The sequence below is a fragment of the Hyalella azteca genome, unplaced genomic scaffold (assembly GCF_000764305.2).
Source record: "Hyalella azteca isolate HAZT.00-mixed unplaced genomic scaffold, Hazt_2.0.2 contig10770, whole genome shotgun sequence".
Taxonomy (NCBI): Eukaryota; Metazoa; Arthropoda; class Malacostraca; order Amphipoda; family Hyalellidae; genus Hyalella; species Hyalella azteca.
Genome location: NW_025940792.1, coordinates 179,247 through 193,727, shown reverse-complemented (window position 1 = coordinate 193,727; position 14,481 = coordinate 179,247). Strand labels below are relative to the sequence as shown.

The 14,481-nt window shown below is 35.4% G+C and overlaps 1 protein-coding gene across 1 annotated transcript in view; it reads left to right on the top strand.

The window, feature by feature from the left end:
- LOC108666480 (cGMP-dependent protein kinase, isozyme 1-like) overlaps nt 1-14,481 on the top strand; it is a 191,318-nt gene that overhangs the window by 140,170 nt on the left and 36,667 nt on the right. Inside the window, exon 6 of the mRNA XM_018153366.2 lies at nt 9,179-9,316. Within this exon, the coding sequence (XP_018008855.1) occupies nt 9,179-9,316 (138 nt within the window). The remainder of the gene's footprint in view (nt 1-9,178; nt 9,317-14,481) is intronic.

Here is a 14,481-nt window from a genome sequence, read left to right as displayed (position 1 = left end):
CAGATAGAAGTATCCCTAGAGTTAAGAGTTAATTGCATTGATGAAGCGTCGTTCAGTAATTATTGAAACAGTCGAAAATCAACTTTGATTGACTTTTGAATGTTTGATGATTTAATTTGTCGTAAGGACGACACGGAAAACGGAACTTGTTCGGAACTTCATCATATAAGAGAAAAGGTTTACAATAGGAATTATGGAAATAAAATCTTTCCCTTATTATTAAATATCCTAATGAGATGGTTACACTGTCGAGAAAACGAGGAAATTCCAATTCACTGTCGAGAAAATAAAAATAAAAGCATACGATGCGACACATTAAGTATATATAATTTTTGTATTATATGATAATAAATATTCTTCTATTCGTTTAATGATATCATTAATGCAGGAAATTACTCCTGCAACGGATGCTTTACCAGCTGCTGAGCTGTATTTTTTCCTCGTCTTATAAACTGCGATGAGGTGGGAGGTTCTCAACAAACGCCTATTATAACATTTTTGCATCAGCGCCAGTGAGGAAGGACACCTTAAATTCCTATTGCCTTATCTTTGTATCATACATAAAACATGAAATAAAGTGACCTCTAATAAAACATAAAATAAATTGATCCTAAATACAACAAGTGATAAAGGGGCCATAATAAAACATAGGACAGTCTCGTAGATAACTAACTATTGACTGTCCTATGCTGGGACACACGCCTGACTCATTAATTGGCCTTTGTTGTGCTAATGTTACGATTCTTTGATTGCTTTTTATAAATGCGTCAACCGTGAGAAAATTTCGAAATATTTTCAATTTTTAATGGGTTTTCTTAGGTAGAGTTATCTTACATTGCACTTACTTAGATTCAATATAACAATCCTAATATAACAATTCATTAGCTAGAGTTATCTTACATCGCACTATATCAATGGAGTTTTAATTTTACGTAACGAACTGTAATGGCCGACGTACTGTTTTAATTAATGAAAAGTTTGAAAATTCAATAAAATATTTTGCTTTCGCGAAAAATTTTTTAACCGAACATACCGTCAGCATCAAAATTATTTTTTATCATTGAATTCTTGTTATCACGTGAGCCTCATTTGATGAGTTCAGAGGCCAGATTTATTATTAAAAGGCATAAAGAAGGAAGTGATCTTGTTTCCGAGACCAGTTTATGAACGTGTTCTACATCTAAATTAACCAGCGGTAATACGATGATGGTGCAAAAACAGTTGCACTTGAGATGTAAAGAAGAGCCTGAATTTTAAATGATTTTATTTTTGTCATTATAAATTACTGAAAAAATTAAATTATTGACTACCGTGTGGAAAATTTCAACGGGATCGACTTTAGCTCAATCCAAGTTGGATCTTCATTTATTTTACTTTGTGCCTAGGTACGCAATACATTTTCATAAAACAGGCTTTTGCTGTAACAAATTATAAATCTGCCATATCAGTGGAAAATCATATCTCTTCCAAATTGAATATTTTTACTCAACATCAAGAAATTAGCATATAGATAGTTTACTACAATATCACTATGGCTGTCTCTGGGTTAGCTCTTAATTTTAGCATTATTTATTGTATAGCTGTATAAAAGAAAGTCATGTTTCAGTGATGAGCCAGACGTAACGTGTTGTCGTTACTTATGGTGTGGTAGCTGTTTTTCTGTTTTTCTGGCCATGCGTTTCGCGTCTGAGGAATATGCCCGGGAGAAAAACAGCGTTTTGTTTATATTCAGCAAAGTGATATTTTTTAACAGGGCTCACGTAATTTAAGGCTGATTTTTCATGGCTAATTAAATCATTACCGGTATAGCTGCATTTTAAAATGGTACTATCCATCTTAGTGTATGACACTAATCTCTTGCCTCGCACTGATTTACTCGAGCAATTTTGGGATGACTTGCCATGCAGTGCACAAGACGAGTGTCAGGCACTCGATATGTCGAGGCTGCTAATTATATGTAATTACGCTGCTGCTCAGGCGACTTGCACGCAAAGGTTCAGTGACCGCCACAACGATGGCAACTGCGTGACTTTCTTGCATCACAAATCGTATCTGTTATTCGTAAATCACACTAAAGAATTACTTTATTTTAACGTTACTGGATAATCAATATGAAATCAATATACTATAAATAAGAAGAGTTAATAGTTATAATGCACTTTGCACAATTGCTAAAGTTACTATTGAAATGGTTAAATTCTTTCGTGAATATTTTGCTTCTCTCTTCCAATCGAAGACGAAGAATTTCTGAACAGATATCGCTTCATTTATTTGGTGGTACTAATCTGTATGCAATAGTTTTGCTCTGTGAACGATTTAATGTTTACACGTGTATAAAATGTATACCAGCCCGGAGGAATAAATCTGCTGCGAAAAAATGTATTTTATGTATAGGATAAATGGGCGTACGTGAAGTTGAATAATTTTATTTTTCTGAAAGCCTCAAATCTTCTTTGGTACGATTTCGTCGTAAGCACCTCAGCGGAAGAGCGTGTACCAGGAAACCAAAGTCAAGAATTTTGCAGATCATGGAATCGAATGAAGAAAAGACAGGATTTTGTCTATTTTGGATTGGCTGCGGCAGCTTAAGAAGAAGCCCTCTTATGTACAGTGACTGAATTCGTTAGTTTATTGCGGCGTGTTGCAGAAATGATCCTTCAAGATACTCCTGATTTTTAATTTAGTTCATTTTTTTATTGTGATGTAATTCGCAAGTAATCATTAATACCAGAGATTTTCATCTAAAAATATTCAGTAATTTAATTCTCAACACTCGATGGCGTTTTAATGGTCTACCTGAATCTCAACATAAATTTTCATCTATGTTGTTAATTTGTAGTGAAGCCTGCAGAAATTAATTACAATATAACTACATTCTTACCCCGATATTACTTGCCTACACGTACAACGTATCTAAATTCCTAACGTTGCCCTGACAAGCGAATTCACTGTCTGGATTTAACATTAAATGTTTTATTCCCTGTATATAAAATTTACAAATCCGAAAACATTTGTTTTTTTAATTAAAAAATTTTAAATTTTGTAACGAAAAAAATCGAACTTTATACTCCAGAATTTCTTATGCAAGATCTTTAAATGAAGCACACCAACAGCAATCCTGTGACTATCATAATGCTGCCAAAAGTTAACTGGACTGAGGCTGCTCAAAGCTAATTTGCATGTATGCAGCCGCCAAAAACTTCTCTCTGGACTCGAATTTTTGGAATATCGTTAAACTTTCTCCAAGCATCCTTCGTAGATCACCGGCCATGCCTCCTCTTAGCGCCTTCATCTCTCTAATAGTATAAATATAATCTCAGTCGTAATGGACGATTCTTAGGACGAAAATTAAAAATTCTTTTTACCTTTTATAATTATTCTCTCCAAGGCTCCCAAAAATTTAGCCTATAGGGCTATCATGTACTATTAATTTGAAAATTAGTAGCGGAATTTCAACGCTTAGGACGAGAAAAATAGAATATGACTGAGTGAGTTTGAGGGACGTCTTACCTACCCTTGTGTAACTAATATAATTAATTGCGCTAACCCGCTCTATTAATTGACAATTTGCGTGCGATCGTATTTATTAAGTTTTGTATGAAGATTATTCTTCATTTGTTGAGAGATTATTTCTTTGTCATAAAGAGGTTTCAAGTAGTGTTCAAGTCCAATAATGCACATAATTCGTCGACTACATTAGTTTTTTATAGGAATTGTGTGGACATAGTGCAATGTGTAATGTAAAGAGTTGACTTTCGTGCGTAATTTTATCTTCAGGCGCTCTTTTTGCAAAAAGTTGTGTTGTATTGAATATTGAATTGTATTTGCAATTACTTAATTTACCAAATTTGATACTCGGCGACCTTGATTGCAAAAAAAGACGCATGTGAGCCCGTTGAGAAATTGTAATCGTGATTTTTCTTTTGTTTAATGTGGCGCTATTTGGGCATATGTGCAGTATTTAGGCATAATCTTATTTGGGAATCCTTATAATCTGGCGCTATTTGGGCATATGTGCAGTATTTGGGATTTGGGCATAACCTTATTTCGAGTTTGATAGTGAACACAATTCACTGCAAATCAATGACTGCAGTGCAGTGCAATCGTTCCCATTGAACTACACTCAATCCATTCATTTATCTAATATTCCTATCTAGTCCACGAGTCGCAGGTGCAGCATGACTGCAAGAATCATTGACCCTCTGAAATGGAGGGCAAGTGTAATTTGGTGGTCAATAGGCCGGCGCGGTGTCGCTCATACCTGGAGCTTCCAGATCGATCTGCACAGGCCGCTGTACAGCAGAGCTGCCGTAGCGTTGCTATGTGTTGCACTGCAACATTAACGCGCCCTCTTGTGGCCTACATTCCGTTGCCCTTCTGCACTACTCTGTATTTAGTTTACAAAACTTAGATGGGATCCATGGAGACACGTTGACTTTTTATAGACTTGTTAATTATTTACAGAGCTGTAGCGTTGCTATGTGTTGCACTGCAACATTTACGCGCCCTCTTGTGGCCTACATTCCCTTGCCCTTCTGCACTCTGTATTTAGATTACAAAACTTAGATGGGATCCATGGAGACATATTGTGACTTTTTTATAGATTTGTGAATTATTTACTGATGAAAAATTTGTGGCTTTTAATAATTTAGTTATTAGTTATTATTATAAGTTATTAATTATAAGTTATTAAGTATTTGTGGCACTTATTATTAATAATTACTTAATAATAATTAACCTACAACTCTCGCAATTTCAAATCATAATAATTATAATTGTAAAACTCGATAATTTGTAATAATTGCAACGAAATTACTGTCCAAACAAAAATATCGGTAAATTACAAGTGCAGGCTACCTAACCTAGAAAAAAGTGATTTGTTGAGTAAAATAAAATCCACAATAAGTTATATGATTTCTGATATGATTTTTCGAGTTAATGTTGTACAGATACATTTTTGAAGAAATTGTAAGCAGTCTTATTACGTTTTCATCGAATAAGTCATTCGCAGTGAAACAATCGAAAATTTTGCCTATGATTCAGGAGTGAGGCCCTTAGATTTGCAGCTTAAAAATTTTGTTAATATCCCGTCCTAAACAGCAAATTTACCAATAGCTGCTTCACCAGTTTCTGCTCACCTCAGTCGTGAAAAGTTTTTATGGATGGGATGTATCGCTGTCAGACCGCTTCAAACTTCTATTCCGAGTCTCCTGCTTTAATATTTAAAACAAATGAATATCCTATGTCTTTGATTAAAATAAACTCTTGTATACACCTGAATTTTACGACCTTTTGAATAATGCAGTTCATATAGTGGGAATTTTAAATCAGTTGGCCTGGTTCTTTATGACTTATTTAACGTTGCTTGCTTCTGATACTCATTGGATTGTTTTCGGCTTGGTATTTAATTTATCTATCTAATTTGTATTTGTATTTATCTAGTATTTAACTAAGTGCATGTAAGTGCAAGCGGTGTTTATTTGGTCGTTAGATGTGCTAAAAGCGCACAACGGTTGAGGCAATAAATTTCTAGATGTAAAAATGTAGAAACCGATTAAAATTTAGAAATAGCGGAAAATATTTAGGTTATTTAATTATTTCTCACATTGGAAATAAACGCTCGGTGTAGATATTACACATTTTAACGTTCGGGTTAAGAATTAGAAGTTTGAGGTTACAAATTTTAATTTAGCTGTGTGTTTTCAATCTTATTTTGTCTCTCAGTTAATTATTCGGAACGATATCATCATTAAAATGTTTTCCAAAATCCACGTGCAGGAATCCGATCATTTGCGGATTTAGCTGCCTTAACGAGAGTATTCAAAATTGTTCGCTAGGTAATATTTGCGCGACCGCTTCAAATTCATGTAAGTGGTACCTTTCAAAGGCCTTTCTAAAAAGTTAAATAAAATAAATGTGTATTATCGTCACGTATTTTGTGAATCGAGTGCTTGATTTATCCTATTGAGCATCATGAATAGGAGTTCCGTTTTCAGTCGTTCAATCGTACATTTTTTGGTGCTATTATAGAGCTTGTTTGCTGTCAAGTATCTGCGGATTCGGTGAAAAAAATATATTCTCAGGCCAGAAATGCGTTTAGTACAGCTGAAATATTTCATGCAATTTATTTGCCTTCTATATAATGCAGATACAACGATATTATACAGATTTCTCTCTTGGTAAGTTATTCGTTTCAAAAGTTGAAAACTTTACCATTTTCAAAATTTATCGAGGTTACAAATTAAATTTTAAGTTTGGCTTTATATAAGCTCTAAAAATGGTACATTTATTCACAGAATGTAACGTACTATTTTTAAATTGAATTTTGATATTCGAATTTACCAGGAATTCCTTGCTTAATCGTCTATTTTGGGGTCTCACTCCGCGATCGTTTGTGCTGGATCGATAATTAAGGAAAACTGGATTGAAAATTTAGTACGTATACCGCGTTGACAATGAAGGACGTACCAGGATAACAATTTAGGATGTAACGGGTCGACAATGATTGATAGACATAACGCGTTGACAATAAAGGATGTAACGTTGATAACTTAGGACGTAACGGATTGAATATTTTGGACGTTACGGGTTTAATATTTTGGACGCAACGGGTTGACAATTTCTGGCCAAACGGATTTAAAATTTAAGAAATTAAGACAACGAAGTCTGAATTATTGCCGTACGTGTTGTGATACTTTATTATAGAAATATTATTATATATTAATTATGTTGGGGTACTTTTCTACTTTCCTACTACCTTTCCTACTACTTTTGTTAGGGTAGTGGCTACTCAATCAGAAGTTCATAGGGTTCATAGGGTTTGCCAAGAGACAGTTAATTTCGGAACAATTAACAAGAAATTCTTGAGGTCCATGAGGGTGAACTCTAAACTTAATGAGTTCATCTAATTTTTTCATGGCATCTTTAACAAAATCTTTAATCCTTAACTCCCTTGTGTGTTGAACATTCCGTATCTAATCCTTAAGGTAGAAATTTAGTCAAATATTTAAACGAAGAGCCTGTAATGTATACTCGTACAATGTTTTGCCCAAGGACTCCGACATGCAGATAAATTTTTAGCATCACATTGCTCTTTTCGACGAGACATTACGATATTTTCTGCGTTTCTTTGCTGAAATTCGCACAATCTGCGCAAGTGTTTGCCTCTCCTAACCTGATAACTTAATTACATGAAGTCATCCTGTTTTCGTCTTCAGTTTCTCTTTCATCGTGGCACGTGAAATTAGATTTGTTTTCGTATAAATTAATGAAATTGATACTACCGGTTCTTTTGAAAAAAAACACAACATTATTTCGTCACTGTCAAGGACGCTGATATCGCGTTAGCACAGGTGAACAACTGACGATTTATAGTGTAGACTGAATTACGGATCGACTTCGCGTCGTCTTTCTTCTGCACCAAAACATTTCAAGAAATTACTTGTCGAAAACAATACCGCTATGATTGATTCCGCGTCCGCAAATAGTTGAATTGCGCAATTTGTAAATAGTTGAGGAATGTGAGAAGTTTGGTGACGCTCTATATATAGGTGAGTACGGTGAAAAATTACTAGAGTAACAATGGTATAATATGAATGATTTTTTGAATGTTTTTTTTTGCATATTACTAATAAAACAAACGTAAAATACGCAGCAAAATCGCACATATTGCGCGCTCACTGATATGTGTGTTAGTAATTGTAGAGACAATTTTTCACGCTGATCAGTACTCTTGCAATAACCTTTGAAGTAACTTATTCCAAATGTTGCCTATAATCGAGAACAAACATCACGTCCATTAAAATCTATGCGTCGTTACTTGAATATTAAACAGGCAAAAATGTTGAAAGCCCGAGTCATGACTTTAGAAGTCCCTTTACTATTGAGCCTTTGCCTTATTTTAATCATTGTAAAATTTATAAAGCTCAATAGTAACTGATAATCATAGTAAAATTTCTCGCTGATCGGGAAAAAAAGTTTTCGGTGGTATTTATAGGCAGATGCAGCTTGGGAGTTATCTATATACAAGCCGCGAATTTCTACTCTTTGTTAAAGAAAAACGTCGGATAATCCTGAGGTTTACAGGTGAAATCCATCTCAATGTCAGTTTCATAAAATCTGTAAAACCCTTCTTTTCAGCAATCAAACTCATAATTTTATTCGTTGAAGTAATCCGTTAAATTTTTAGCCATTCAATTGTTAAATTAAGGAGTGAATAATATTGATACGTAAGTAAACTAATTTTTTCTTGCTTCATCCGGACGTTCTGTATTAACTATTCCTGATGCACCCAGGCTCGCTCTGTATTAATTTTATTTTTTACAGCTAGGACTGTAGCGGGCCAGCCTTGGCCGCGCTATTAGTTTTCTCCAGTCGCCGCACCTCTCTAACAGAGACTGAAGAGAAAAAGTATGCGTAGGTAGTTTTCGCGAGAAGCAGCGGATTGCTAGTAGCCAGCCTACCTTTGCCTGACTTACGACACTTTGTAATGACTGTAAATATCTGTAATTATTGTCCATATAATATCTGTATTCGTAAACCTATACGCATTTAGTGATAGTCTTTGCTGAACCAGTTTTCATTCATCCTCGTACGTTAGGGCCCGCTTGCAGAGACCCAGTACCTTTGTATATGGAGCGTAGTTATCCCGCTACAGGACCACTCTGCATTGACTTTATTCATTTCCCTCAGGGTCACACTGGCACGTCGTTCTGTTTTAGCTGAATTTCATGCACTCATACTTCGATTTGTATTAACTGTATTTCATGCACTCGTCCGTCGCTCTGTATTAACTGTATTTCATGCATTCATCCGTCGCTCTGTATTTACTGTATTTCATGCCTTAATAAGTCACTCTGTATAACTGTATTTCAAGCACTCGTAGTCTCGTACTTCGCTCTGTTTTAACTGAATTTCATGCACTCATCCGCCGCTCTGTATTAACTATATTTCTTGCCCTCGTAAGTCACTCTAAATTAACTGTATTTCATGCCCTAAGAAGGCACTCTGAATTAACTGTATTTCATGCCCTCGTAAGCCGCTCTCTATTAACTGTATTTCATGTCCTAATAAGGCTCTCTGTAATAACTGCATTTCATGCATTCACGCGTTGCTCTGTATTTACTATATTTTATGCCCTAATTAGTCGCTGGGTATTAAGTGTATTTATTCTTCCCAGGATCGCACCTATACGTGTCGGCTCAGGGAGAGCTTGAGGTCGTCAAAGAAGACAAGTTGCTCGGTCGTATCTCGGCTGGCAAAGCTTTCGGTGAACTCGCCATCCTCTACAACTGCAAGAGAACGGCCAGTGTTAAAGGTGAGGTATAGTCCTTATATTTCCACGATTAACAATTGATTATTATCGTAACTTCAGGCCTTATGCTTAGTTTCGATGATTAACAATTAGTTATTATCGTATTTTTTCATGGTTATTAAGGTGAGATGTTGTCGTAATGTTTCCCACATCATTACGAACATCGTAATATCGTAGGAGAACATCGTAATATTTTCGTGTTTACTTTAGTATGGTATTTTCGTTATCTTTCTGAAATTATTGTTTACCGCTGCCTACAATATAAAATAAATGTAAAGCTTAATAAACAAAATCTTTTAATAACAAACTTGTTAACAAACAAGTTTGTTACAAAACTTGTTTACAAAATAAACTTGATTGCGTTAAAACATTAATAATTAATTAAATAACTTCAAAAAAAAAGCTTTTAGCTTTAGCTATTGATCAGTGAAAGACTTCATTTGATAATGGCATACTGCTCATAGATCTCTCACTGAACACAATTTATTTATGAAAGCTTTTTCATAAATGAATGATCTTTGAAATGAACAACTATCTTTGTTCAATCATTTTTTTCATTCTTTTGCTAAAAAATGTTTAATATCCCTAGTTTGTACGTGTAGTCCTGTTAAGTTCCTGTTCTTATTTATTACTTTTGTTTATTCGTTCACCATAATGACATCTTCGGCGTCGGAAGAACTGGCCCAAAAATTAATGAATTCCTGCAAGATCTTTCCTAAATCTATATTACATGAATTTTCCTAAGATCAGAAATGCCTGAATATGCTTGACAATTCTTTTTCACCCTTAAGGCTTTTCATGACATCTTAGTCAAATCTATTTACGCATTTCTGAATAGGTCCAATGTTTTGATCGATTAACTTTGCTCGACTTTTATCATCAAAACTCTATTTTATCGTTAGAGCTCCAGTTATATCATCAAAGCTCGAGTTTTATCATCAGAGCTTAAATTTTATCATTAGATCTTGAGTTTTTTTCCCAATAGCTCGAGCTTTATCATCAGAGCTCGAGCTTTATCATCAGAGCTCGAGCTTTATCATCAGATCTCGAGCTTTATCATCATAGCTCGAGCTTTATCATCAGAGCTCGAGTTTTATCATCAGAGCTCGAGCTTTATCATCAGAGCACGAGTTTTGTCATCAGAGCTCGAGTTTTATCATCAGAGCTCGAGCTTTATCATCAGAGCACGAGTTTTATCATCAGAGCTCAAGTTACATCATCAGAGCTCGAGTTCTATCATCAGAGCCCGCGTTTTATCATCAGAGCTCGAGTTTTATCATCAGAGCTCGAGTTTTATCATCAGTCTTAGCTCGAGCTTTATCATCAGAGCTCGAGTTCTATCATCAGAGCACGAGTTTTGTCATCAGAGCTCGAGTTTTATCATCAGAGCTCGAGCTTTATCATCAGAGCTCGAGCTTTATCATCAGAGCACGAGTTTTATCATCAGAGCACGAGTTTTGTCATTAGAGCTCAAGTTTCATCATCAGAGCTCGAGTTCTATCATCAGAGCTCGAGTTCTATCATCAGAGCACGAGTTTTGTCATCAGAGCTCGAGTTTTATCATCAGAGCTCAAGTTTCATCATCGGAGCTCGAGTTTTATCATCAGAGCACGAGTTTTATCATCAGAGCTCAAGTTTCATCATCAGAGCTCGAGTTTTATCATCAGAGCTCGAGCTTTATCATCAGAGCTCGAGCTTTATCATCAGAGCTCGAGTTTCATCATCAGAGCTCGAGTTTCATCATCAGAGCTCGAGCTTCATCATCAGAGCTCGAGCTTTATCATCAGAGCTCGAGCTTTATCATCAGAGCTCGCGTTTTATCATCAGAGCGCTAGCTCTATCATCAGAGCTCAAATTTTATCATCAGATCTCGAGCTTTATCATCAGAGCTCGCGCTTTATCATCAAATCTCGAGCTTTATCGTCAGAGCTCGAGCTTTATCATCAAAGCTCGAGCTTTATCATCAGAGCTCGAGCTTTATCATCAGTGAAGGTTGAGGCGGAACGCTTAGTTTGTTTGTGAAGGTTATCGCCGTTCAGCGCCGTAATGATTCCTAACGACCTCAGGGCGGCGAGCTCATTCTCGGCCTCGATGACCTTCTAGCGGTGACCGGATTTATAACGTGATTACTGTGTATTGATTTATAACGTGATATAAAGTGTACAGGCGCACACGGATTACTCGGACACACATAAATTACACGCACATAAACAGACTCATCAGAACGCTCTATAATAATTATTTTGTTCACGCACAAATTCTCCAGCAGAAAAATTCAACATTATTAAAATTCTCCCCTACATACAAATTTGTTTACACACAAATAGAGATGCCATAAGGTACGCTGGCAGCTAAATAACGCTGGAAATTTACGCTGGTATACAAATAACACTATCACACAAATAACGCTATAATTAAGTACACTTTAACGTATAACACTAACCCATTTTACGCGGAAAAAATTAATGTGGCAGGAAAGTTAATCTGACACTCAGAAAACTCAAGTACACAGAGAGCATTGGAGGGCGACAGAGATAATATTCTTTAAGAAGTCAACTGATGCACTATTATCTCTGAAATTCACACTTATTTTTAAAATTGACAAACTGGCATTTAATACCGCATACTGACATCTATTATTTGGAAGTAAAACTGAGAGCGAAATCAAACTGTAAGCGAAATTGAGTCGACAGCGAAATTAAGCCAAAAGCAAACAGAAGCCAAAAGAAAATTCGAGAATCATGTTTGAAGGATGCCATATGCCAGAGGCCATGCTTTCAAAACTCGCCAAGTGAACGTAAGTACTTACGCACTATTTTCTTGTCTATGATTGGTAGATTTAGTTTGAAAGGCCGTCAATTACACTGTTAGAAAAATTACCGTTAACGGTATTACCGGCGTTTCAGCTAGTGGCCGGTCGGTACGTGAAAAGAAACACCGTGTCGCCGTTTTTATTCTAATTTAACACTGGAAATCCGTAAAACATCTGACAAAAACGGCGAAACGGTTTATTTTCACGGGGCGACCGGCCACTAGAACGCCAGTGGGACCGTTTTTTCGCCGTTTTTTCTAACAGTGTATTGGCTGATGAACTTACGATCTCTTAACTTTTTTTGAAAGTATAGGCCCTGGACGCATGATATTGTACTCCTTTCGATTAGACGTCTCCGTGCCGTTCATCCTTCATGTGATTTTAGGTCGCCAACTGACAACAAATTGCGATAATTGAAGAAATATGCGAAGTAGGAAGAATAATTACTATTCTATTACTAATTTGAAGCACTAAAATTTGTATGTATTTCGGCAATATTTACCTCTTTAATAAAGAATAATACTGAAAGCTTCTGTCGTTTCATCAAAATTCTTACTTATTGCAAAAGTCATTGCAGTGAATCATTTAGTGTACTATAAATGAGTTCAACTTTCGAAAATCTAGAAAAAATCCGTTCCTACACCGAAAAGAAGGAACCGAAAACAAAAATGCACGCAGTCAGTCTGAAGAGTAGAACTGGGAAATTGATTAATTAATCGTCCCAGCATAGGAATTAGCATTCAGATACCGTGTCAAAAATTGAATAAGTGCTGATTAGCTTTTCCCGCTGCATCATTTTATTAAGCTTCCAGATGATGAAACTAAATTCACTCCCAATAGAAAGAAAGATGAGCAATGCAAATCCCGGATTTTTAAATACAATTTAACATCTTACATTACATATTACATTTAAATAACATCTTTAATAAATCAAATAATGCAAACATCCTGGCTTCTGCGGAATATTGGTCATAGAAATCTCACGAGCTGAAACTTACTAGGGGAAAATTAAAAATTTATTCACTTCAACTCGTGTGATTTCTTACATTAATTTTTTTTCAGAAATGCTTTTTCACATGTCCTGTTTTGGAAAAATATTTGGTCATGCATGGCATGAATGATAATTTCTGTTTTTGCTCCTTCAACCGAGTACATATATGTAGTCAAAATTATTCATCAAATTCTTAAAATAATTATATTCATCATTCAAAATTCATGTAAAAATTTATTCTCGATAAGATGGCAAACTGAATAAAAGTTTTGATCTAGTTTAATTTTTTATGTCTCACCAGTCATGATAAATTTGCATTTTATTGCTCATATAAAAAGTTTTGCAGTAATTTTGCTATTAAGCGGTCATTTAAACGTCGTGCTCGCTTATAAACTTACCCAATATCTAAGGAAGTCGTCCTGGATTGTCCTAAAGTTTCTTGGATTAGTTGATGCTTAAGGTGTAATGACTCAATCTAATGACCCATCTTATGATATTTGAGGGAAATTAAAAGCATTACAGGACCAATCGATCCACAAACATCGTCCTGCTTTGGAGCTACTACAATTTCGAGATACTCCAATTTCGAGGTACTCCAATTTGGAGGTGATCCAATTTCGATGTACTCCAATTTCGAGGTACTCCAATTTGAAGGCTCTCCAAATTCAGCCTGTGGGTTTTTGTGCTTTATTTTGACATGAATTTCAGCCTGAAATACTATTTTTTCTCCCGATTATAATATGAATATAGTAGTAGAACCTTCAGAATGAACAAGATAACCTTTTTTATAGTCAATTTTTTTCTAAAATCTGTACATTTAACGTGAGAGCAAGGAATGCAGTGACGCTAACGGGATTGAGAGAACTGTTGGGCAAACAAGTATATTTCGTAGATTTGAGGCCTTGTTTGTAAGTGGTGCTTAGTAAAGCTGTGGCCAGTCATTATAAAATGTTATTCTGTGTTTCAAATAAGAAGAGTTTGCGCAAATTTGCCATTTTTTAGCTTGAAAGGGGAGAAAACTGATAATTTAAAATTTGCGTGTTCCAAAGCGTGTCCAGGAAATATTTTTCAAGCGCTTATCCTTGAGAAGCGCTAGCGGATTATAATGTAAATATAGTTGAATTTCCAAAAGTCCCTGTATATCCAATTTAAGTTGGATTTTATCAAAGTGATGATTTGAGAACGTTGGTGATGTGTTAAAAAGCTGTATTTGGCACTGAATAATCTGTTTATATCCAGTTTAATTTCTTAAAACATTCCTTTAAATTTTGCACGTTTAAAAACATAGGACAGTGAAACTTCTACGACTTTAACGTACGAAGTTGCTAAAATCGCACCATATCGACAGTTTACATGTAAAATATT